We start from the raw sequence: 21,817 nt of genomic DNA, 5'->3' as shown, positions 1-21,817 counted from the left end.
CAGCGCCCCTCCCGCGTGTTGAAATTCAAACAAGGCGAACTCCCCCGGCCGGGCGCTGCGCGGCCCTGGCAGAAACGTCGAGGCAAGGGTGAGTTGGAGGGGGCCGCGTTCCCAGCCCGGGCAAGTCCGAAGCTCCCGAGACTCGGGGCTCTCGGGGCAGTGTCGAACCCGTGGCCAACGTGAGCAGTGGAGGCTTAAAGGGTTCAGATCCCAGTTCCCGGCTCCTCGATGGCTACAGAGCAGTGGTTCGTAGGGCCGCTACCCCTGGGCCCTGGAGAAACACCACCTCCGGAAGACTTGGAATCAGGCACACAGCCCTGCGGAGACCCCTCATGGTCGACCCCCCCTAGCAGGCCTGGGGACCCACCGGAGCCAGAGCCGGAGGATGCCCAGGGACAGCTGCCAGAGGCCCCTGCTTGCACACCTTCCCCTAAGCCTCTGGCCCCCAGCCCTGCGCCAGCCCCTCCTCGCCTATCCCTGGACACCATGTTCAGCCCCATCACTGAACAGCTTTGCTACCTGCTCAAGAAGGCTGATGATTTCCAGAGCTACTTGCTTTACAGGTGATGCTGGATGGGGTCCTAGGCTCCCGTGGGTAAGGAGACTTGGACGAACGGGTGACAGGATAGGCGGCACACACCAGTGTCGCAAACTCAAAAGCATTTAGAAGTCAGAGGGAGACAATAAATGAAGCTAGCTGATTAGGAATTCAGTTTCGGAGAGTGATGAGGGTTGTGTAGAATTCGGGGTATTGGGCAACTGCTATTATTGTCCTGAGACGGTGTGGGCCTGGGGTTGCCAAATCTCTAGGACTTTTTCTCCGTTTTTAAGAATGTTGGCTTAAATTTTGGACCCTGTGCCAGCTTCACAAAACCCATCTGAGCCAGATTTGGCCCGCAGGCTACCAGTTTGAGACCCCAAAGGATAATGTGATTTCCAGATGAGGGAAAAAGGGACTGTGATTCTCAAATTTCAGCGTCCATTGGAAACTCCTGGGAGGCAGTTTAAACTCTAGATTTCTGGGCTTCACCCTGCAGGGAGTTTTGAGCCAAAAGTGGGTTGCGGGACTCAGGTGTTGGCATTTTAACAAGAGTTCCAAATGGTTTTGATGCAGGTTGACCTGGAAAATACTCTGAGAAAGACTTGGGGTGGTGGGATGGGGAGGGGGTTGCTGGCCGGTTAGTTCAGTAGGTTAAACCGCAGCCTTATAACACCTTATAACAAGGTCAGGGGTTCAGATCCTGCAGGGGCCATCCACACACACACAAAAAAGAAAGGCTTGTTACTGGGAAATTTTTTGTAACTGGCCTCTAGGCCAGGGATATAGGTGGAGGGTGAGTAGAATAGGAGAAAGTGGGGGAGGGGTGTGCGAGGGATCCCAGGCAAAGGCCCCTTTCCCCCTTCAGCAGAGAGCAAGTACACAAGGAACAGCTGGCAAAGGTCATGCCCACCTTCTTACGGATGTGTGAGCCCTACTTCCTGTACTTGGAAGCAGCTGCCAGGAGTGTGCCCCCCATCTTTGGAGCCCTGCAGGAGCTGGTCCGAAAAAGGGTATGTGGAGCAAGTTTCCTAGACCCCACAGCTCCAGGCCTGAGGGACGAGGGGTTGCTCCTGGCAGGCCAGCTGATCTCATTATGCCCCCTCTTCCATGCAGCTGTTGGAGATCTCTCAACAGCTGACCCTGCGCCTGGAGCAGCTGGTCCTCATGTATGCCTCCTTTGGGTTTGTGGACCTAGAGGAGACTGACCCCCAGAGGTAAGAGGGTAGGAGACTGGGATGGGGTGGTGGTGGCAGCAGAGTCCAGGGCCCAGCCTAATCCTCCACTCTACCACCTCCTGCCAGCATTTCCTGTTTCTTCTGTGGGAGGTTCTCCATCGGCCCTTCCCACGAGGTGTCCATCTTCAGATACTTTGCCCCAGCAGCCTACAATGCCAGCCGCTTCCCCCGATGCCTCTATAAGAAGATGCGTTGGAACCTGGAAACCACCCCAGAGCCCAGCAGCCAGGGGCAAGATTCCCACGTGGATTAGTAAGCCCCCTTACCAAAATCAAAATCCTCCCCTCCCTGTGCTCAGTGCCAACATGGGCTTCCCTTGACCTTGGTGTTATCAACCCCCCCCCCTTTTTTTAATCCACTGTCCCATCAAAATAAAAGCCCTTTTCTTAAAAATAAGTTGGCAGGGAGAAAAGGCCTCAGTATTGAGTCACATCCCTGCATAAGAACTTCAGGGTAATTTCTGATGAGTTTCCACCTCATCTCCAAAATTAAAGCCCTTAACAGCAGAAGCTAGGGAACTGATCACTTTTAATTGCTGCTTCTCCCTCCCAGCTACTTCCTATGCTATCGAGATACATGGGAAGACACAGGCAAGAGTCCAGCCAATTCGTGCCCCCAGATCCAGAAGCTGTGGTCCATCGGCCGATGGGTGCCCCTAGGACCAGCCGAGGATGACCTTTATTCATGGTAGGAGCTGAGGCAATGGCAAAGTGGGCTTGGGCTCTGGAGGGAGGAGCAAAACCCCACCAAAAACCGTCTACGTCCCCCAACACTTTGCTCCTCTTGGTAATGATAGTATTTTATTGTGCTCTGAAAAGTGCTTTATGCAGATTCGTATTACAACCCATTGAAGTCTACACTACTGTCCCCAGTATACAAACAAGAAAACAGGTGCTCAGAGAGGTTAAGTTACCTGCCCCAAAACACACACCTAGCAGAGTGAATTGCAAGGTCAGGACCAGTTATTCAGCCTCCAGGAGACATTACTCTCTTAAGTTTCTCATCAACAAGGAAACAATTTCCCCCTACGGTTTTTCCCACTCCCAGCTGAAACTGTCTCTTTCAGCCAGAGCCTGTCACTCGAGGGGAGGGACTCCAGAGAGGCAGGGGTCGCTCACGCCCAGGCCTATCTGTCCCCGGTACCGCAGGATTTTGTGCCCGCAGCCGCCTGGGGACTACCAGCAGCTGCTGACCATCGGCTTCGAGGAGCCGTCGCATATGCTGGCCACCGACCTGCTGGTGCAGATCCTCACAAGCCAGGCAGGCCCGGCCCGGCCCCCGAGCGCGGCGGGGCCCGCGGCTTGGGCCGCGCAGGGGTCTTGAACCCGGGGAAGAAGGTGGGAGCTTGACAGTTCCAAACTCCGGGAGTGGGGACAGGGAGGGGCTTACTCGTTCTCCTGGAGCAGCCCGGCTCACCTTCCAAGGGGCCAGGCCGAGCTGACTTGTCCGCACTGAGTCCGGCCCGGCTACGGGCCCTGAATGCGGACACACCAGTTTTATGTTAAATAAAAGAAAGAAAGAGGTCATAGTCTCAGCGTCCGCTCCAAGCGCCGCGCCCCACCGGTGGGTGGAGAGGCCACGCCCACTAGCGCGGCCTTCTGGGAAATGTAGTCTGGAACAAAACCTTCGTCCGCCGATGGGCGGGAGCGCAGCGCATGCGCAGACGCGCACATGAAGCAAAAGGGGAAGAAGCTGCGCCTGTCAACACCGGAACCTAGAAAACCGCAAGTTTCGGGTAGCAAGGAAATTCAACGCCCACTGGAGGAAGAGACTTAGAGCCACACCCACTCTCATAATTTGACTCGGAAGTTATTTCTTTCTAACGTGAAAGACTACATTTCCCGACATGCCCCAGGAAAGGGCCCGAGATCAGTTTCCGAAGGGTCAGGTTAGACTTTCCTATTCCAGCTTTTGGATATGGGATCCGGTAGGTTGCCGTCCTTCGCGGAGTACTGGGACGCGGGCGGAATAGGAGAGTCCTAAGGAACCCCAGGTTGGGATCTTTAAGCCTCACTCCACCTTGGACTGGAGAGGAGACCATGGCTGAGAGAAATTAACTCACCTGCTCAAAGCTCCGGCGAGCACATGGCACCGCCTGCATCCGAACCGGGTTCGTCTGATCACATCTGGCTACTTTGGAGGAGAGGGGGGTATCCTTCCTGACCCAGGTGCCACTCAGCTGCTAGTTACTCCCCTTTAAGACCTTTTGGATCCCCCAGCATTTTCAGAGTGAGAATCAGAGACCCAGAGCCTTTCCCTTGTGTTTTTGGGCAAAGCACCCGCTTACCTAATAGTCCCTGGCACATAGTATTATCATAAGCCCCAGTGTACAGATGAAAAAAACGGATGTGAGAGGTGCAGTGAGTCAGGATTGGACACCAAAACCCTTGCTTATCTAGAGGGGCTTCTGGTGACAATTACTGATTGCATCAAGGATCTTTTTAGTCCATAGCCCATGTCTGAATGAATTCAAGAAGGTTCTAAGGGGCCGGCCCGTGGCTCACTCGGGAGAGGGTGGTGCTGATAACACCAAGGCCACAGGATCGGATCCCCATACGGGGATGGCCGGTTAGCTCACTTGGGAGAGCGTGATGCTGACAACACCAAGTCAAGGGTTAAGATCTCCTTACCGGTCATCCTTTAAAAAAAAAAAAAAAAAAAAATTTCTGAAGCTCTCTGATATTGATCTGAAGTAGGTCCTGTGAGTTTTACCGCTGCTGTAAGAGTTTTTAGACTAGCCCAGTCCAACAGAAATATAAAGTGAGCCACAAATATGAGTCATACACGTAATGTTAAAATTTCTTGTAGCCACATTAAAAATTATAAAGAGGTCACATTCATTTTAGTGATATTTTTACTTAACCCAATATACTCAAAATATTTAACATACAATCCATGTAAAAAAATTCGTGAGATGTTTTTCTTTTTTTACTAAGTCTTTGAAATTTGTTGTGTGTTTTACACTTAAAGCACATCTCAATTCAAACTAGCCACAAGAAGCTTTAGACTGTCTCCTTTAAGCCAATCTACCCACTAAAGGTTTCCGGTGGGTGGCAGCAGTACTGGGAGAGGAAGGAAACAAGCTTGATTTCCTGGGTCCTGTTGCTAAGGAACTGTATCTACCCAATTGCCAAACTTTAGTGTGCACCAGAATCATGTAAAAGTTTGGTCATTAGGTCTGTGATAGTACCTGAGAATGTGCATTTCTAACAAGTCCCCAAGCATCACTGATACTGCTGGTCCAGGAACTGCACTTTGAGAACTGCTGGTCTATATCTACATTATGGTTCTCAAAATTGACTGCTCGTCGGAATAACCTGGGGAGCTTTAAAAAATACTGATGTTCAAGTATCTACTGACTTACTTGGCATGGGAGGCCTCAGTTGGCTTTAATAGGCAGGAAAGTTAGAGAACCCCCAGTCTATACTTAAGTCATTCTGTCCCCTTTATATGCTCAGTTCTTAGTTCCTCTGTTGGGAATTAAGAATAGGTTCTGGGTGTTTCCATTTCCCACCTTGTCAGCCCTGGCTCTCTCCTGCCTCTCTCTCCAGACCTCCCAGAGTCACAGTCAAGCATGTGGTTAGTACACTGATGATGGGTTCAGGAGGCGGGCCTTTCTTGGGCTAAGCTGCTCTTGGTTATAAGTCTTTCCTGTCTCTATATGTTTTTCGTTTTGGCAGCTTGCTGGTACAGAGATCAAACCCTGCCCCTTGGTGTTAGCACCACGCTCTAACCAACTGAACTAACCAGCCAGGCTTCCTCTATATTTATTTGTATTTCACTAGGCATTTTCTGCCCCTATGCAAGGGACAGAGTTTGACAGATCCAGTAGTTTAAACAGTGATTCTAAACGTTCCTGAGTCTCACCTTTTCTGGTCTCAGTGCACTTCTAAGGAGTTGTTAAACTATAGCTGCAGAATGTTAACTGCACAGATGCAGTTCTACAGACAACTTCGAGTATTCTCCGATCCTCTTGAATCCCCATCCAGGGGAGAGGTTGGTTTTGTTTGTTTGGGGGCGGCTGGCCGGTACAGGGATCCGATTTTTTTTTTTTTTTTTTGGTAGCTATTGTTTACGTTCCCAAGGTAGGAACAGACTCTTATCACCTTTGTCTAGCTAGCGTCCGGAGCGGGGCACGCCGTTGGCACCAATAAATGTTGACAACGAAGCCGGGAAAGGGAGGGCGTAAGCTGTGTCCGAGCGCCACAGTGCGCGCCTGCGCCGCCAGGGGGCAGTAGGACCCGGACCTGGCCGGGTTTGGCCGAGGGAGGCTGGCAGCCCTGAAACCGGGAGATAAGGTCGCATTCCGGCATTTCGGCCGGTGCCTCTTGCGACTTTCTCAGGCCTCCCTCAGCCGTCAGCGCTCCCGCCCCACCCTAGACGAAGAGGACCTAGAAGGAAAGCGCCTGCACTACCCAGAAAAAAGGGGCTTTATTGGAGGGTGGGGAGCGGCCGAGGGGGTGACCCCGGCCCTCTAACAGTCAAGGAAGAGGTCAGTTCGGTTTGCAATTAGGCGGAGAAGGACAGTTTCACTGGCGGGGTTGTGGGCAGTGGTCAGTTTCCCAACGGGAGCTAAACAGTTTTATAGAGGGGACCGTTCAGTTTCACAAAGTCAAGATCAAGGATGGGCTGGTCAATTTCACCTTCCCCAGCACAGAGGGCTGACCTTCTCTAGGCTTCCTGCAGATCCGGAGGGCACTGCTGGGTCCCCCGTCTCGGTTCTTCCGACGGTTATGTTATTTCCGGTCGGCGGTCCCAGCCTGCCCAAACATCAAGGTTTGCGCGCCTCCTGGAGTGAGAGACGCAAGGCCGGCCTCAGGGGCCCGCGCAGCGCACGCAGGTGCAGAGTGGGGCCGCTTGGGTCCCAAGACCACCGCCTCTTCAACCCCGGGTTGTGCCTTGGACTTTGAGTCGAGGCCAGAGTGGGGCTCCAGGGGGCACGGGATGCACCTTTCCCCTGCCCAACGTCCTGGCGCCACAGGGAGGGGTGGGGGAAGCGACAGGCGCTGGAGGCACCGGGGGAAGGGGGCTCTCACCTTCTCCAGGCCGTTCTCCGAGGCCTTTCTTCGGGGGGGCCAGATCACCGCCAACTTTCCGTCGCCCCTGCTCGCTGCGGGGGAAGGGGTGCTCAGCCAGGGTTGCCCCTCCTCTCACCAGCTGGAGGCGGCCTGGATGAAGGAGGCCGGCCGCGCCCCTTAAACACATACAGGTGTTCACCCCACCCCACCTCCCTCTGGAGGCCTCCATCCAGCTCTGGGAATCCAAGAACCTGAGGAAGGAGGGAGGCGAGCCCAGAGAGGAGAGGCAGAAGCTCGACAATTCAGAGGAAGGATCCAGGAGCGCCAGAACCCAGTGAGGGTTCTCTGGAACCGACAAAGAGGACAGCGGGAATCCGCTCCCTCTGCCCCCGGCCCCCGCAGCCTAGGTGGTAGGGAACCGGGAGTCCGCCTCTCCGGGGGGCGCGGGGGGCGTGGAGCGATGGAGTAGGCAGCCCAGAAAGGGTGGACAGGGGACAGTGAATGGAGAGTGCGTCCCAGGAGTCCGGGAGCCTGGAGAGGGGAGCCCCGAGAAGAGGGCCAGAGGAGGGGCTCCTGGATTTGGGCAGCTGGTGGGGGCGGCTGGAACCCTGGGGGTTCCGGGTGTCACGGCGCCCGCGTCTTACCCGTGAGGCTCGGCGCGGGCTCCTTGAACTCGGCGGTGCCGTAGACGCTGCGCCGCTGGCGCTGCAGCTCCTGCTCGCGTTCGCGCACCTCTCGCACCTCCTGCTCCAGCAGCGACGGCACGACAGGCGGCGGGGCGCGGGCCGGCACCGGGTACCGGCCCTGAGCGGCCGAGCGCAGCCGGCCTCCGGGCTCCGGCAATCGCTGCGGGCCTGCGCCGCCCTCCGCCGCCGCAGGGGAGCCGCTACCCCCGGCGGCCTCGAAGAAGCGCTTGAGCTCGCCCAGCGGCGGCGGCGGCGGCTGGGCGCGCGGCTCCAGGGCCGCGGGGCGCGCCAGCGCCGCCTGCCGGTGGGCCTCGCGCTCGATGTCTCTCTGCATCTGCGCGCCCGCCCGCGCGCGTTCCAAGGCACGCGGGAGCCCGGGGCCGGGCAGGCTGAGCACCGGCCGCACGCGCAGCTCGACGAGTTCGCGGCCCGCGCGGCCCGGGCTCAGGCCTCGGCTCCGGCGCAGGCTCTCCTCGCGTTCGCAGCTGCGACGGATTTCGCGCTCGATGGGCGTCTCCATGAGCAGCTCCTCGCGAGGCGGTTGGGGAGCCTCGGGACGAAGCAGAAAACGCAGCTGGGGGGCTTCCGGGCCTGACCCGGAGGAGGAGGTCTCAGGGCCCGGAGGGGGACACTGAGTTGGGGCCTCCGCGCTTTGCGCTTCGGACGGCCCAGAGTCGTCACTGCCTAGTCCAGGACTCTCAGAGACCGCAGCTGAGACCGGCCCGGGGCACCCTGCGTCCCACCCAGCTGATGCCCCCAGGACTTCGCTCTCCTGCTCGGGGGCCTCGACTCCCTTCTCTGCTGAGGACACCAGGACCTCGCTGCCCGGCCTGGGGACCTCGGTTCCTGTTCTGCAGCAGGTTCCGGGGCTTCGCTGGTTGGCCAGCGGGGGCTCGTGGCCCCTCGCTTCAAACGACCCCAGGGCTCCTCTCCCCGGCCCGGGGGCCTAGGTGTCCGGGGTTGGGAGTAGCTCCGAAGCCTCAGTTCCCAGCACCAGGGTTCTGATGCCCAGAGCTAGGTCACGGTGCCCTGAGCGGCACCTGTGGCGGCAGTCTCCGCCCGCGGGTTCCAAGGCGTAGCCCGCACCGGCGGCTTCTCTGACCCGTCTCTGGCCTCCAAGAACGGCCCCCGAGGGCAGGACCGGGCACCGCCCCCGGCACCTGCCAGGAGGACTCCGGCCCCGCCCTGGCCCCGCCCTCGGGGCGGGGGCTGTGCCTCGGTGGGGCACCTGATTTCGTCCACTGGCGCGCTCAGGGAGCAGGACTTCTTGAAAGAGGGCTTCCCTAGGCCCGGCCCGCTAGCCGGGGACCACTGTGGGTGCCATGGTCTTCTACTGCGCTCACCCTGGCACATTTTTAGCTCCCTGTCCCTGACATCGCCCAGGAGATTTGGCCGCAGAGCGTGCGGGGAAGAGTCTCTGAACCATTGGCCCTCTTGTTGGGGTGTCCCGCGAAGCCATCTTTCCCCGACCTGGCCAGCCCCGCCCAGCCGGTGTCAGCCGGCGGGCAGCGACAGCCCTGGCCTCTGGGCCCTCCCTCCACGTTCCACCCTTGCCGCGCGCAGCTCGGGCCCGAGGGGGCGCCAGGAGCCGCCTTACGGCGCGCCCAAGTCTCCCTCCGGGTGCCTGAGCTCAGCGAGGTTCCCAGCTGTGTGCCTTCGGCCCCGCCAAGCCGTGAAACAGCCTCCCTTCCCTCCCGGAGAAGTCCGCAAGGGGTCCGCAGCCAAGTGCGCTCCCAGAGTGAGGCGGAAGGGAGAGACCGACACAGCGCGCCCAGGGGCGCAGCGTAGCGGTGGCGGCTGGAAGGCGGGCACCTGGGGCCCAGGCGAATGGGGAAGCCCTGACGCGGGGCAGGAGGCATCCAGGCTAGCAGGCGGGATCAGGATCGAAGCCCCTGCGCAGGCCACCCACCTCTAGGGACATTTTCCACTCTTCTCCCTGATGAAAGCAGACTCTCCACAGAACTCGCCCCCCTCCACCATTTGGGGTGACCAGGAGGGAATATATAGTTACCTAGAGAAACTGGCGGGTGTGCTACACAGCCTCAGGAACCCCCAACAACCCAGTGATCTGATCACCTCCTCCTCCTTCCGACCCCATTGGCCTAATCAGGACAACCTGGGTTCCATCCCACTCATCAGCTGAGCAAGACGTGAACTTTCTCCAAGGCTCAGTTTCCTTGTCTGTAAAATGGGAATAACAGTGCCTATTCGCTTGAGAGGTGATGAGGATGAAGAATACGTGCTTCTGGAAAAAGTTGTCTCTACAGGGCTTTCTCCAATTTGTCACCTCCTGGGCCCTCTTCCAGCCATGCTAACCAGACTCTTGGCCCCCATCCCCCTGAGCCTTCTTCATCCAAGGACACCTATGACCTCCATTTGGCAGACCCTGCCACTGGCTCCTTCCCCTGTCCTCCTCTCCATTAGCTCCTCAGTTTGGGGGGACACCAGCTTCTCCTGGTTTCCTCCTACCTCATAGGCACCCCTTCTCAGATTTTTGTTTCACCCGGATCAATGGGCTTCCTTCCTCTCTGGCTTCCCTTGGGATCGGCTGATGGGAGAGAGGTCAACATGTTTCTTCCAAGCCCCATTGGGTACACTTCAGGTGGCAGCAGTTCTACGTTGCTCTCTCCTGGACTGGGGCAGGGGGTGGGCAGGTAACAGCTCTCTATTATGGTTTCCCTACACATTTGTAAACTGTTTATTAAATTCTCATCAATGACTCCATTTGACTACACAGCAGGACCACCAGCAGGACCCTTTGCTGCCACCAGCAAGACTCTGAAAAATTCCAATCTCATGCTTTAAATACCTTCTTTATGCTGATGTCTCCCAAATTTATATCTCAGCCCTGACTTCTCCCCTGGGCTTTGGACTCACATCTGTCTCCAGTCTAATAGATATCTCAGATAGAACACTTCCAAAACTGCACTCTTGGTTCCCCCAACCCTGTTCCTCCCTACTGGGTGGCAACTCCACCCATTCAGTTCTTCATGCCAAAAGCCTGGGATTCAGCCTCAATTTCTGCCTTTCCCTCAGCCCCCTCCAATCCATAAGCAAACCCTGTTGCCTCCAAACATGTGCTGAATTCATCCACTTCTCTCCACCCTTGTCCCAGCCACATCCTCTCCCTCCAAAGGCTCCCAGCGAACTTAGGATAAAAATCCAAACTACCTACCCTGGCTCTGAAGGTCCTGCCCACTTCTCAGATCTTATCTTTTAGACTTCGTGCTTCCTTTAGACCTCCTAACTGCATCCTCCCTCAGGGCCTTTGCACCGCATTTCCCTGGGCTTTGAATCACTCAGCATATGGCTGGTTCCTGCTATTCAGATCTCAGCTCCAATGTTACTTCTTCAGAGAATCGGTCCCTGATCCCCCAGCCTACAACAACACTGCTTTCTTTACCCCATCCCAGTTATTCTCAGTAACTCCCCCGCTGCTGCAGTTATCACCAATTGCCTCTGTTTATTTTATATTACCTATCTCCCTTCCCATGCTAGAAAGTGAGCCACATTACAGCATATGCTGATTGTCTTGCTCACTCTCTACTCAACTCCCCCATGCTTACAGTAGTGCCTGACACATGACAGTTGTTTAAGAATTATTATTTAATGATATTTACTAGGCACCTACCCCAATGCTGGGAATAAAGAAATAAGTCAGACTTAAAAGTGGCAGTTGAGTTTGGGAGACAGACACAGTTATAACAGTGCTGCCCCAATGTGGTACCCAGGATAAGGTGAGAATATAGGACCACATATTATACACCTGAATATTGAGCAGTTATAAAATCAAACTACAAACAATCAAATAAAAGATGTTCTCTCTTCCAAAAGGTGGAAACAAGCCAAGTATCCATCAACGGATGAATGGATCAACAAAATGTGGTCTGTCCATGAGATGGCATATTATTCAGCCATAAAAAAGAATGAAGCATTGATCCATGCCACAAGGTGGATAAACTTTGAAAACATGATGCTGAGTGAAAGAAGCCAGACACAAAAGGCCACATAGTGTATGAGTCCACTTACATGAAATGTCCAGAATAGGTAAAGCCAAAGAGACCAAAAGCAGATTAGTAGCTGCCAGGAGCTAGGGGAGGGAGAATGGGAGTGACTGCTTGATGGGGACAGGGCTTCCTTTTGGGGTGATGAAAATGTTCTGGAACTAGATTGTGGTGATGGTTGCACAACATTGTGAATATGCTAAATGCCACTAATGGTAAATTTTGTTATGTGTAGGATTTAGGTGGGCACATTCCTTTTGCCCACTGGGGTGGTCCTTGCTGGAATGTCCTGTAAAGTGTGGGGCCCATGGCAGGCAAAAGCCCTTCTTCTCAAGGTTAAGGTTGGAACTGCACAGCATGACCAGGGTTGTGATGTGATAACCACTGAGAGCTGCAGGAATCCAGAGGGGCCCCTGCCCCAGCCAGGCAATTAGGAGATGACTTCCTCAAGAGTATGTTTAAATGAAATATGCAGTCAGCTGAGAAGGGGAGTGCTGGCCCTTTAAGAACAGGATGGGGGTAGAGAACGAGGACTCTGCAGATTGGGACAGTGTGTAGTCCATTTTGCATTGTTATAACTGAATACCTGAGACTGGTTACAAAGAAAAGAAACTTACTTCTTACAGTTCTAGAGGTTGGGAAGTCCAAGGTCAATGGGCCACATGTGGTGAGGACATTCTTGCTGGTGGGAGCTCTCTGCAAAGTCCGGAGGTGGCGCATAACTTTGCAGGGTGAGGGGGCCCACTGAGATCCAAACTGGTTTTTATAAGAGACACACTCTCATGATAACTAATCCACTCCCATGATAACCTGTTAAGCCATTAATCCATGAATGAATTAATCCATTCATGAAGGTAGAGCCCTCATGACCCAGTCACCTCCCAAACATTCCCACCTCTCAACACTGCTGCATTGGGACCAACTTTCCAACACGAGAACGTTTGGGAGACACATTCAAACCATAGCAGGCAGGAAGGTCTCTAGACCTTCCTAGTCACCACTCCACCCCTAACTGTCACAGCATTTAAGGGATATCCAGGGTCCTGGAGGCCACTTGATCTGATTCTCCCATTTCACAAAAAGGGAAACTGAGGCCTAAAAACCTGAGGCCCACCGTTACCCAGGGTCCAGTCCTCCTGGTTCTCAGGATGCTGAGCCTCTGATCTCCAGAATCCTCTGGCTGGATTAGTCCTTCCCTCCCCAGCCCAGAGCCAGGGTCTGAGAAGGGAGAGTCATAGTATGTTCGAGTATCCAGCATGTGTGCTATACAGCAATGTGCCTGAGGGAGAACCTTGGTAGACAGTCAGACTTCAGATGAGTGGGGTGCCAAGTGGAGACCCATTCTCTTGGTGGAAGATACCACTGGCTCACCACTCTCACCTACATGCCTAATCACGCGTGTGAGAGCATGTTTGCCGGGAAGCAGCCGAGTGCAGCAAGGAGGCCAGTGGCTGGTAAATAATTTATCAAGACAGCTGATAGCACCTCCCCAGAACTGCCTGTCAACCCCCAACCCCCTTCACCTGTTTGCTTCACGCCTCCTCCTGGCCCAAACCAGCTGGACCAGCTCTCCCAGTGCTCGCCCCGCAGCCCCCCCCCACCTCCCGCCAGCCAAGTCACAGGTTCCAGGGCACTTTTGGACAAGCGGGTGGTGGGTCCTGAACTCGGAGACCAGAAAGCAGGCTTCTGGGCAGAAATGGCCCTGCAGAGCCAGGTGTGGTCTTCGGCCACACCCATGTAAGTGTTTGGGGTTAGGGGGGCCAGTGGGCAGGGTCTGGGAGGGGCTCATGGGGGTCCCTGACCTTGCCTGGGAGCCAAGAGTCCCAGCTGGCCTTTCCTAAGGGGAGCAGGGGGAGTTGAGGGGGTGGGCAGTCAACCCCAGAGGCTTCTCAATGCCCCCCTTCCCCAGAGGAGTTGGGTGGGAGACCTGGACTCCCCTGCCCCTGTCTTCTTCAGGGATTTTCCACTGACAGCCAAAGTCCAGCCTGGGGGTGGAGCTATTGCTGGGGGGGGTCCCTCAATCCCATGCTTTGCCTCTAGAATCACCCCCTTGGTGTCCAGGGTGGGAGGAAATGCTTGAGATCCAATCAAAGAAGTCAACAGCTTCCAAACCAGGAAAGGCAATGGCAAAATCGAAACGATGACCTGCTTAATGAAATAGCCACCAACTGTTCATGGTGACAATAGGCTATGGCCACCAACACCGTTCTTGTAGAGTTAGAGATAAACGATATCGAAATGGGCATGTGGAGTATTTTAATATTTAATGTGTGAGGACTTTTTAAAGTAAGAGGGTAGAGGGGCTCTACAGGTTTGTAAAGAGTTCAGGAAAAGGGGCTCCCCTCTACTAGGGACCCCAATTTGGTTCCTCACCCTTCTGGGTCCCCGTTGCATTATTCACCAACTGCAAACCTGGTTGCCTAGCAATGGGAACCCGATCCCCCCCAGCAAGGAAGAGGCAGGGAGATTACATCTTGGGGGTGGGACAGGAGAAGGGTGATTTCAGCCCTCCCCCAGGGCAAAATTTATAAGCTGGGCTTCCTCTGGGATATCCTACAAAGCATGACTTTAGTCCCCAGGCCCAACCCCCAGGCTTATCTCTGGCCTCCTGGTTGCTAAGATGGAGGTTCCTGGACATCCCACTACCACCACCGTGCTCCCAGTGTTTGGGGTCTGAGAACTTCAAGTTCTTTTTAGTTTGTTGTTTTGGTTTTTTATTTTGATGTCTGGCCAATATGGGGATCCAAACCCTTGACCTCGCTGTCATGACACCACGCTCTAGCCAACTGAGCTAACTGGCCAGCCCTCAAGTTCTGATCCTGAATCTATGACCTTGGAAAGGCTTCTCAGCATTTCTCAGAGCCTCCGTTTCCCTATCCATAAATGGGGACGATAATAGTACTTACCTCCTAAGATCCTTGGGAGGATTAAATGATTTACTATAGGTAAAGCATTTAAAACAGCACCTGGCTCGTGGTATGCGCTGGCTAATGGTTGGCTGATTTTGTTCTTAGTTGGAATGTCAACTCAGCAGAGCTTCGACTACAGGACTACAGCGTATCATGATTGGGGCAGGGAGGGGGAGGCGGAGGTGGCTGTGGGAGCCCAGCCGAAGCCCTGTAGGGCACTTAGAACCTTATATATAGTAAATGCTATTATGCCTTCATGGTGTGGCCAGAAAGGTCTGGGAGTCTGGAGTTTGGGCAATGAGGCTAATGCTCACCCAGTAGGGTTAGTGTTCCAATCAATAAAGGTTTGAGGGTTTGTTCTGTGCCCATCGTGGCTACGTATCAGGGATGAAGGCAGATAGATATTGCCTTCTAGATATTGGCCCGTGGAGCATAGTCAACATAGTGATATAGTCAGTGCTCAGTGCATGTCCATGATGAGAAGGCTGATGTGACATTGCCTTGAGGTACCACAGTCAGCCTCTGGCTTCCAAGGACAGCCAAGATGGGGCAAAGGCCCACCCTGGAGGCTGGGAAGCAGGGATGCTTTAAAGAGGACAACAACAGGGAAATCTCAGGTTAAACCTTAAATAGCAAATCTTCCAGCTCAGAGTCCAGCTTGACTGGGCAGCGTGACCTAGTGATCATTGCCCCCAGGGTGGGGGGTTGGTAGGTGGAGGAAGCAGCTCAGAGTTAACATGACAATGGTGAGATGGTGACTTCTTTCCTCAGACTCCCTCCCACCCCGCAGCACTTAAGGGATCCTGGGTAGGAGCCAAGGTCCAGAGAGGGTGTAAAACTTGGAAGAGACACACGGCATGCTAGGGGCCTGGCAGGATTGGAAATTTTCTGTAGGGCAGACTGGGAATGGTTATTAGAATTAATCATAAATATTATTAATCATGGAATTTATGTTACTATTAATAATAAACTACGGTACCATTTTTGGAGCACTATGTCCTGAGCTTATTCCTGTATGAATACTTCTTTGCAAGGGTCCTCCGAGATGGGGGGGGTCAAGCTTTCCCAGCCCATTTTACAGATGAGAAAACTGAGGCTGAGAGATACCACATCAGACCTATGAAGGGTTTTAGCTCAGCCAGTCATGGTCTCTGCTCACTGCCCCTCGCAAGACCATCACCCTCTGCCCAGACTCCTCCCGGGTGCAAAGGGGAAATAGAGGCAAAGCGCTGGGCTCTGGTAGGTTTTCAAGCAGGTCAGGGATCTTGGCCAAAAGAGGGGCGTTCACGAGGTCGTCTGGCTGAGGGATTGGGGACCAGAGAGCCGCCCTCCGCAGCCCCTGCCCTCTCCCCACAGGCCCATGGCCGAGAGCTCCCTCTACCGGCAGCGGCTGGAAGTCATCGCCGTAAGTGACGCCCTCCCAGTGCGCTCGGCCCCCCGCCCTGGGAACCCCCAAACTGTCCCCATGCTCCTTCCTTGTGTCTCTGCCATTCCTGGGAGCAGGCCTACCATTGTGAAGAGGGTGAGCAGACCTCAGCTCCGGCCCTGCCCAGGCCGCCCCGCCTAAGTCCTCCTCCCTCCGCAGCTCCTCTGTCTGAGACCCGTCTCTCGGAGCGCCGCTTATCACACTCCCATCTCTCCGTATTACTTTTTTCTTTTGGCGGCCGACCGGTCCCACCTCTCAGATCTCCCTCTGTTGGGCCCCTCTCCTTGGAGTCCTTCCTCTGATCCTTGTCACTTTGGCCCCTCTCCCTGGACTTGCACCACTGTGATCCTATCTATGTCCCTCATCCTTCTGACACCCATCTCTGCGCCCCTGTCTCCCTGACCCCCATCTCTCTGCACCCCACATCTGTATCCCATCTCTCCTATCCCCATCTCTGTATCCCATCACTCTGCACCCCGTGCCTGCATTCCATCTCTCTCTCTGCACCCCCATGGCTGCTCCCCCATTTCGGATTCCCATCCTACTGGCACCCTCCCTTTTATTCCCGTATCTGGAAGCCCATCTCTTGAACCCGGTATCTCGGACCCCCCTCCGGATCCTTGTCTCAAGGCCCCGCCCACACACACCCACACACACCCCCATTGGGCGCGGGCTAGGCCTCCGCGGCCTCCCAGCCCCGCCCCGCCCCGCCCTCCCCTCCCCCCGCTGCTGACTCAGCGCCTCCGCAGCCCCCTCCCCGTCCCGGGCGCCGCCCCGCTGGGCTCGCAGCCCCGGGAGCCCCGGGAGTCCCGGGCAGCCCCCGTGGAGGAGGCAGGGAGGACGGAGGAGAGGGAGGCGGGGGTCCCGCCCGGCCCGGCCCGTGGGCAGCTCCGGTCCGCTGTGCGCAGGAGAAGAGGCGGCTGCAGGAGGAGATCCGCGCGGCGCTCCGGGAGCTGGAGGACGAGAAGCTCCGCGTGGAGCGGCTCAAGGTTGGAGGCGGGCGGGAGCGCCTGCCAGCCTGTGGGACGGAGCGGGGGTGTCTGTGCGAGGCGGTTTGGAGGACAATAGGAGCCTGTGTCGGACAGGGGGAGGGGGCAGTTGGAGGCGTTGGTCCCAGCTTTGGGGTGTGGCTTTCCCAGCCTGGGAGGGTATGGGGTAGGGTGGTAATGGGGACATTTGTTCCACCTTGGGAAGAGTATGGGAACAGTGGAGGTGTTTGTCCCAATTTGGGAAAGATGAGAGGAGCTTTAGTCCAGCTTTGGAGTAGGGAGGGGCCGATTGGGAGGGACGTTGATTTCACCCTTGGGCGTGTCTGTCCCATTTTGGAAGGGTTGTGTGGGTGAGGGGGTGTCTGCCCCAGCCTGGGAGGTTTGAGGGGGCTGAGGGGTGTGTATTGCAGCCTGAGAAGGCTGTGGGCTGGCAATGGGGTGTCTGTCCCACCTGGCAGTGTTGGGGACAATGTGAGCATGTATCCCAGCTATTTATGTCCCATCTGGGTGGTTGTGAGGCAATAAGAAATCTGCCCAGTCTGAAAGGTCAGGAGGGGACTTTACATGGGGTGGGTTAGTCCGTATGTCCAGCCCGGACTCCCCTCCCCTGCCCAGAGGAGGTCTCTCCGGGAGCGTTGGCTAATGGACGGGGCAGCCGAGGGGCCAGACCGGCCTGAGGACCCCGCTTCACAGGACCCCCAGTCACCGGAGGGCCAGGCTCAGGCCCGAATCCAGAACTTGGAAGACAGCTTGTTCACGTGAGTGGAGCCTGCTAGCCCTGCCCCAGTCTGGCTAGGCCAGAATTTTGGGCACACTTGGGGGACGTGGCAAATTGAGCCTGGAGTCCTAGCTCCCAGCAGCCGCCTCTCTTTCCTAGACTCCAGTCTCAGCTGCAGCTGTTGCAAAGTGCATCGACAGGTGCCCAGCACAAGCCCTCGGGCAGACCCACCTGGCGCAGACAGGTGAGAGGCCAAGGGAATGGCACACTGGGGGTGGGGGGTGGCCAGAAGGACACTGAACAGAGGTGCTGCTCTTTCCAAGCGCAGCTTAGCCAGTAGGTCTGCATACGAATCTACGTTCTGCCACTTCTTTGCTCTGTGGTCTTGGGCAAGTCAGTTTCATGCCCAAGCCTCAGTTTCCCCATCTCTAAAATGAGAATAACAGCAGCACACACCTGGAAGAGACTTTGAGAAAGTCAGTGAGATCATGGCTTAGCACCAGTAACAGGCACAAGGGAAAGTTGATATATGGTTGCTAATATGTCCTAAATGAGGAATGCAGTCAAAAAATGTGGGCAGGTGGCCCTGGGATGCGACTTTGAAGGTGGGAAAGGCTCACCATGAGAAGCTCCTATGATTTGACACATCCACATAGGATTTTGCTTTTTCTCTTTTTGTTTTGGTAACACCTTTATTAAGATATAATCTACATGCCATACCACATGCAGACTTGAAAAACGGGACACTTCATATTAAAATCTGGCTCTCTGGGTTTTAATTGAAGTCCAAAGATCCGGCAACATTTGCACCTGGTTGTAGTGAGGTATGGGTTTTCAACAGCCCGCACCTCTCCCTGATGTCCTACCTTAGCTCCCAAGAGCCTGCTGAATGACAGACAAGAGGGAAAAGGGCATTCCAGGCAGAGGGAGCAGCCGGTGCAAAGACCTGGAGGCTGGAAAGAAGAGGGTAGATACAGAGAACTGTCAAAAGATCTATGGGGCTTGACCTAGGTGGCCTGCATGGATGTCCCTACCTCCCCTCCCTGAGCACATCTTCTCTTGCTTCTGTCTTTACTCATTCTGTTCCTTGAACTTGCCTAGGTCACTGTGGCCCATGGGCCTTTGAACCTGCTGTTTCCTCTGCCTAGAATGCCCTTCCCCACTTCTTGATTCATGGCTGACTCTTCTCACCCTTCAGGTCTCTGTTCGGTGTCACATCCTAAAGGGTTTGGATCCCCATACCAGCCAGCACCAAAAAAAAAAAAAAAAAAAAGTCACCTCCTTCAAGAGGCCCTCCCACATTATTTATTTATTTATTTATTTATTTATTTATTTATATTTTTAAAGATGACTGGTAAGGGGATCTTAACCCTTGGCTTGGTGTTGTCAGGACCACACTCAGCCAGTGAGCGAACCGGCCATCCATATATGGGATCCAAACCCAGGGCCTTGGTGTTATCAGCCCCGCACTCTCCCGAGTGAGCCATGGGCTGGCCCACCACATTTTCTATTTAAAGGAGGCACCGCATCCCCTCCCAGACCCTCCCTAGCCCCTTGCTGTACCTTTTCGTACTTCTTTCCATAGCCCTTCTCACTTGCTGGCATTATATATTTATTTGTGTTTATGTTTATTGGAATGTAAGTTCCAATAGCAGAAGGCTTAAGTGTCCCTTGTCCATGGTAACCTCAGTAGTTAGCAGAGTAGGCCCCTAATACCGAGAGATTTGCTGAATGAATCAATTAAGCACATACTGTGTGCAAGGCCTTGGAGCAGAGGGAGATGAGACAGGTGAGGAAGGCTGAATGCAATGTGGAGTTTGGTTGTGAAGGTAATGGGGAGCTATGGAGGGTGTTTGAGCAGGGGATGGGGCACTGGCATGCAGGGAGGCTGGAGATGGGGATGAAGGCTGGTCTGACCTTGTCTCTGCCATCCCTGCAGGGTCACCGTCCTCTCTCACAACCCACTGTGGAGGCAGGTGTTACAGGTGGGTGTTGGAGCCCTTAGGTCTGGGGGTCAATCAGATGACCCGAGAGGAAGGAAGATGGGGGTCTTCTTGGGCCCTCCTCACCCTGTCTACCCCTCTTTCCTCTCCTCTCCTTCCCTGGCTCCCTTAGGCCATACTGATCTGGACAAGAGAGCCTCCCTGCCAGCCTGGCCAGTGGGCGTGTCCCTAGCGTCTCCATCTGAGCCCAGGGAGGAGGCTGTTGGGGTTCTGCCAGCCCCAAGGCAGGTCCCTGGGGCAGTAGCAGCCTCCTCAGAAGCCAACGGTCCCTGCCTGGGACCCAGCCCCCCTCCAGAGCAAGAGCCCAGTCAGGGGGTAGCAGCCACCAAGGGGCGGGTGGGTGAGGACAAGGAAGGGGGTGTAGTGAAGGTGGTGTGGGAGGGGCTGAGGGCCACCGAGGACTGTGCCACGGGAGCCACGGGCCTGGAGCTGGAGGCCAAGGTGGAGGAGGTGGTGCAGGAGGCCATTGGGGACAGGCAGGGGGCTGGCAGCCTGGAGCTCCCTGCCTGGGTGAAGGAGGACAGGGGCACCGTGGAGGTGGTCTGGGAAGGGGTGGGGGGCAGCGACTCAGAGGCCACAGGGGAGGTGGGCATGGGCCCGGGGGCTGCACAGACCAGCTTGCCGAGGTTCCAGGAGAGATGGGAGGAGGCAGCTTCCAGAGAAGGGGAGGGTGCTCCCAGGGGCAGCCCTGAAGGAAGAGGAGAGGAGGGGTCCTTCATCTGGGTGGAGCGAGTGACCCTCAGTGAGGACTGGGAGGAGCTACTGGTGGAGGGGTTGGAGGGGCCGCTGGTGACAGGAAGGGAGGGAGGGGATGAAGGTTCACTGGGAGCAGAGAGGAAAGGAGAGGAAACCTGGGAGGTAGAGAGGAGGAGAGCAGAAGAATCAGCAGGAATAGGGAAGAGAGGAAGTGAGGACAAGCCAGGGACAGAGGGGGACAGGGCAGAGATGCTACTGGTGGAAGAGAGGAAAAGAAGTGAGGAGTCCTTGAAGCCAGAGAGCAGAGGAGGTGAGGAAAAGCTGGGGACAGAGAGGAAAGGAGGTGAGGAACCACTGGGATTAGAGAGAAAAGAAGGTGAGGGACTTTTGAGGGCAGAGAGAGAAAGAGGTGAGGAAAAGCTAGGGGTAGAGAAGAAGGAAGTTGAGGAGCCACTGGGAGTAGAAGAGGAAGGAGGTGAGGAAAAGCCAGAAGCAAGTGAAGAGCCTTTGGTGACAGAGATAAAAGGAGGTGAGCAAACATTAGCAGCAGAGGAAAAAGGAGGTGAGGAGACATCACAGGCAGAGGAAAAAGGAGGTGAGGGACTACTGCAGGCAAAGGAAAAAGGAGCTGAGGGACCATCACAGGCAGAGGGAAAAGGAGGTGAGGGACCATCACAGGCAGAGGAAAAAGGAGGTGAGGGACCATCACAGGCAGAGGAAAAAGGAGGTGAGGAGCCTCTGCAGGCAGAAGAAAAAGGAGGTGAGCAACCATTGGAATTAGAAAAGACCCAAGGAGCAAAGGAAGATCTGAGTCCAGAAGAGCAGAGAGCATCAGGGGCAGGAACTGAATCCCAGGCAGAGGAGGTGAGTGATGTAGGGGCTCCCCTTGGGGCCAATGAGGAGGAGCCAAGTCCAGAGGAGGAAGGACTGCAGCCCCAGGAAAAGCAAGAAGACTCCCTGGAGGAGGAAGCAGTAAAGCCCCAGACCCCTGCTGAAAGCCAGGACCCCTCAGGGGGTGCCACGCCCCTCCTGGCAGAGACCCCAGCCACCCCAGAGCAGCCCACCGAGTGCCAGCCACTGCTTCATGGGGAGGAGCCCAGCGCCAACCCCAGTGTCCACCCCGTGCCCACCTATGCCCCTGCCCGGCAGCCTGAGCCATCTGCCCCCACCGAGGGTGAAGAGGCAAGTGGACCTAAGCAAAAGACGTGCCAGTGTTGTGCGGTTATGTGAGCCCGCATCCCTCCAACCCATGCCCAGCTCTTCTCACAGCTACCTCGGCCTCTTGGCATCCAGCAGAGGGTCCTAGGCTCAGACAGGCACCACGGGACTGGCTGTAGCACCTGGGAGCCAGCTGGCCTGCATGTTCACCTACACCTGGGCTACTGGACCCCCTGCCCACTGCCTGTGACCCTGGCCCCCTTCTGCGATGAAGCCTTTATACTTGAAAATAAATGATTAAAGCACTCAGACAGCTTGAACATATGGGTTATTGTCACAGAGCCACCTGATCTCATCCTGATGGGAAACTGAGGGCTTAACTCTGCTAGAATCAGAGATTGTGAATCAGTGACAGTACAGATTCAGCTGCTGTA

At 55.5% G+C, this 21,817-nt stretch overlaps 3 protein-coding genes across 3 annotated transcripts; 2 read left to right on the top strand and 1 right to left on the bottom strand.

Annotated features, from left to right (window-relative positions):
- The first annotated feature begins 228 nt into the window (after positions 1-228).
- On the top strand, positions 229-3,099 carry C10H19orf67 (chromosome 10 C19orf67 homolog). Its single transcript, XM_063109165.1, has 6 exons — positions 229-563; positions 1,407-1,551; positions 1,655-1,755; positions 1,843-2,028; positions 2,329-2,463; positions 2,925-3,099. Exons 1-6 carry the CDS (start codon positions 229-231, stop codon positions 3,097-3,099), a joined length of 1,077 nt encoding a protein of 358 aa, XP_062965235.1.
- A 3,113-nt stretch (positions 3,100-6,212) lies between these two features.
- MISP3 (MISP family member 3) lies at positions 6,213-8,000 on the bottom strand. The gene is made up of 3 exons (XM_063108893.1): positions 7,439-8,000; positions 6,813-6,886; positions 6,213-6,565 (listed from the first exon to the last, which is right to left on the bottom strand). The coding sequence occupies exons 1-3, from the start codon at positions 7,998-8,000 to the stop codon at positions 6,548-6,550; spliced, it is 654 nt and encodes a 217-aa protein (XP_062964963.1). The 3' UTR covers positions 6,213-6,547.
- An 8,654-nt stretch (positions 8,001-16,654) lies between these two features.
- On the top strand, positions 16,655-21,653 carry PALM3 (paralemmin 3). The gene is made up of 5 exons (XM_063112317.1): positions 16,655-16,808; positions 17,424-17,566; positions 17,686-17,770; positions 19,466-19,511; positions 19,642-21,653. Exons 2-5 carry the CDS (start codon positions 17,451-17,453, stop codon positions 21,453-21,455), a joined length of 2,061 nt encoding a protein of 686 aa, XP_062968387.1. The 5' UTR covers positions 16,655-16,808; positions 17,424-17,450; the 3' UTR covers positions 21,456-21,653.
- Positions 21,654-21,817: the final 164 nt, after the last annotated feature.

This window comes from Cynocephalus volans, chromosome 10 (genome assembly GCF_027409185.1).
Source record: "Cynocephalus volans isolate mCynVol1 chromosome 10, mCynVol1.pri, whole genome shotgun sequence".
In the NCBI taxonomy this organism is placed as follows: Eukaryota; Metazoa; Chordata; class Mammalia; order Dermoptera; family Cynocephalidae; genus Cynocephalus; species Cynocephalus volans.
Note: the sequence above shows the minus strand (reverse complement) of the source record. Positions and strands in the feature narration are given on the sequence as shown.

What these genes read in the sequence shown, in the direction of transcription:
- PALM3 (XM_063112317.1), top strand. Translation starts at nt 17,451, where the DNA reads ATGGACGGGGCAGCCGAGGGGCCAGACCGGCCTGAGGACCCCGCTTCA. An exon ending in GACCCACCTGGCGCAGACAG is followed by an intron (nt 17,771 to 19,465) that starts GTGAGAGGCCAA and finishes CCATCCCTGCAG; the next exon opens with GGTCACCGTCCTCTCTCACA. An exon ending in TGTGGAGGCAGGTGTTACAG is followed by an intron (nt 19,512 to 19,641) that starts GTGGGTGTTGGA and finishes TGGCTCCCTTAG; the next exon opens with GCCATACTGATCTGGACAAG.
- MISP3 (XM_063108893.1), bottom strand. Translation starts at nt 8,000, where the DNA reads ATGGAGACGCCCATCGAGCGCGAAATCCGTCGCAGCTGCGAACGCGAG. An exon ending in GCCCGCGCCGAGCCTCACGG is followed by an intron (nt 6,887 to 7,438) that starts GTAAGACGCGGG and finishes CTTCCCCCGCAG; the next exon opens with CGAGCAGGGGCGACGGAAAG.
- C10H19orf67 (XM_063109165.1), top strand. Translation starts at nt 229, where the DNA reads ATGGCTACAGAGCAGTGGTTCGTAGGGCCGCTACCCCTGGGCCCTGGA. An exon ending in AGGAGCTGGTCCGAAAAAGG is followed by an intron (nt 1,552 to 1,654) that starts GTATGTGGAGCA and finishes TCTTCCATGCAG; the next exon opens with CTGTTGGAGATCTCTCAACA. An exon ending in GAGGAGACTGACCCCCAGAG is followed by an intron (nt 1,756 to 1,842) that starts GTAAGAGGGTAG and finishes ACCTCCTGCCAG; the next exon opens with CATTTCCTGTTTCTTCTGTG.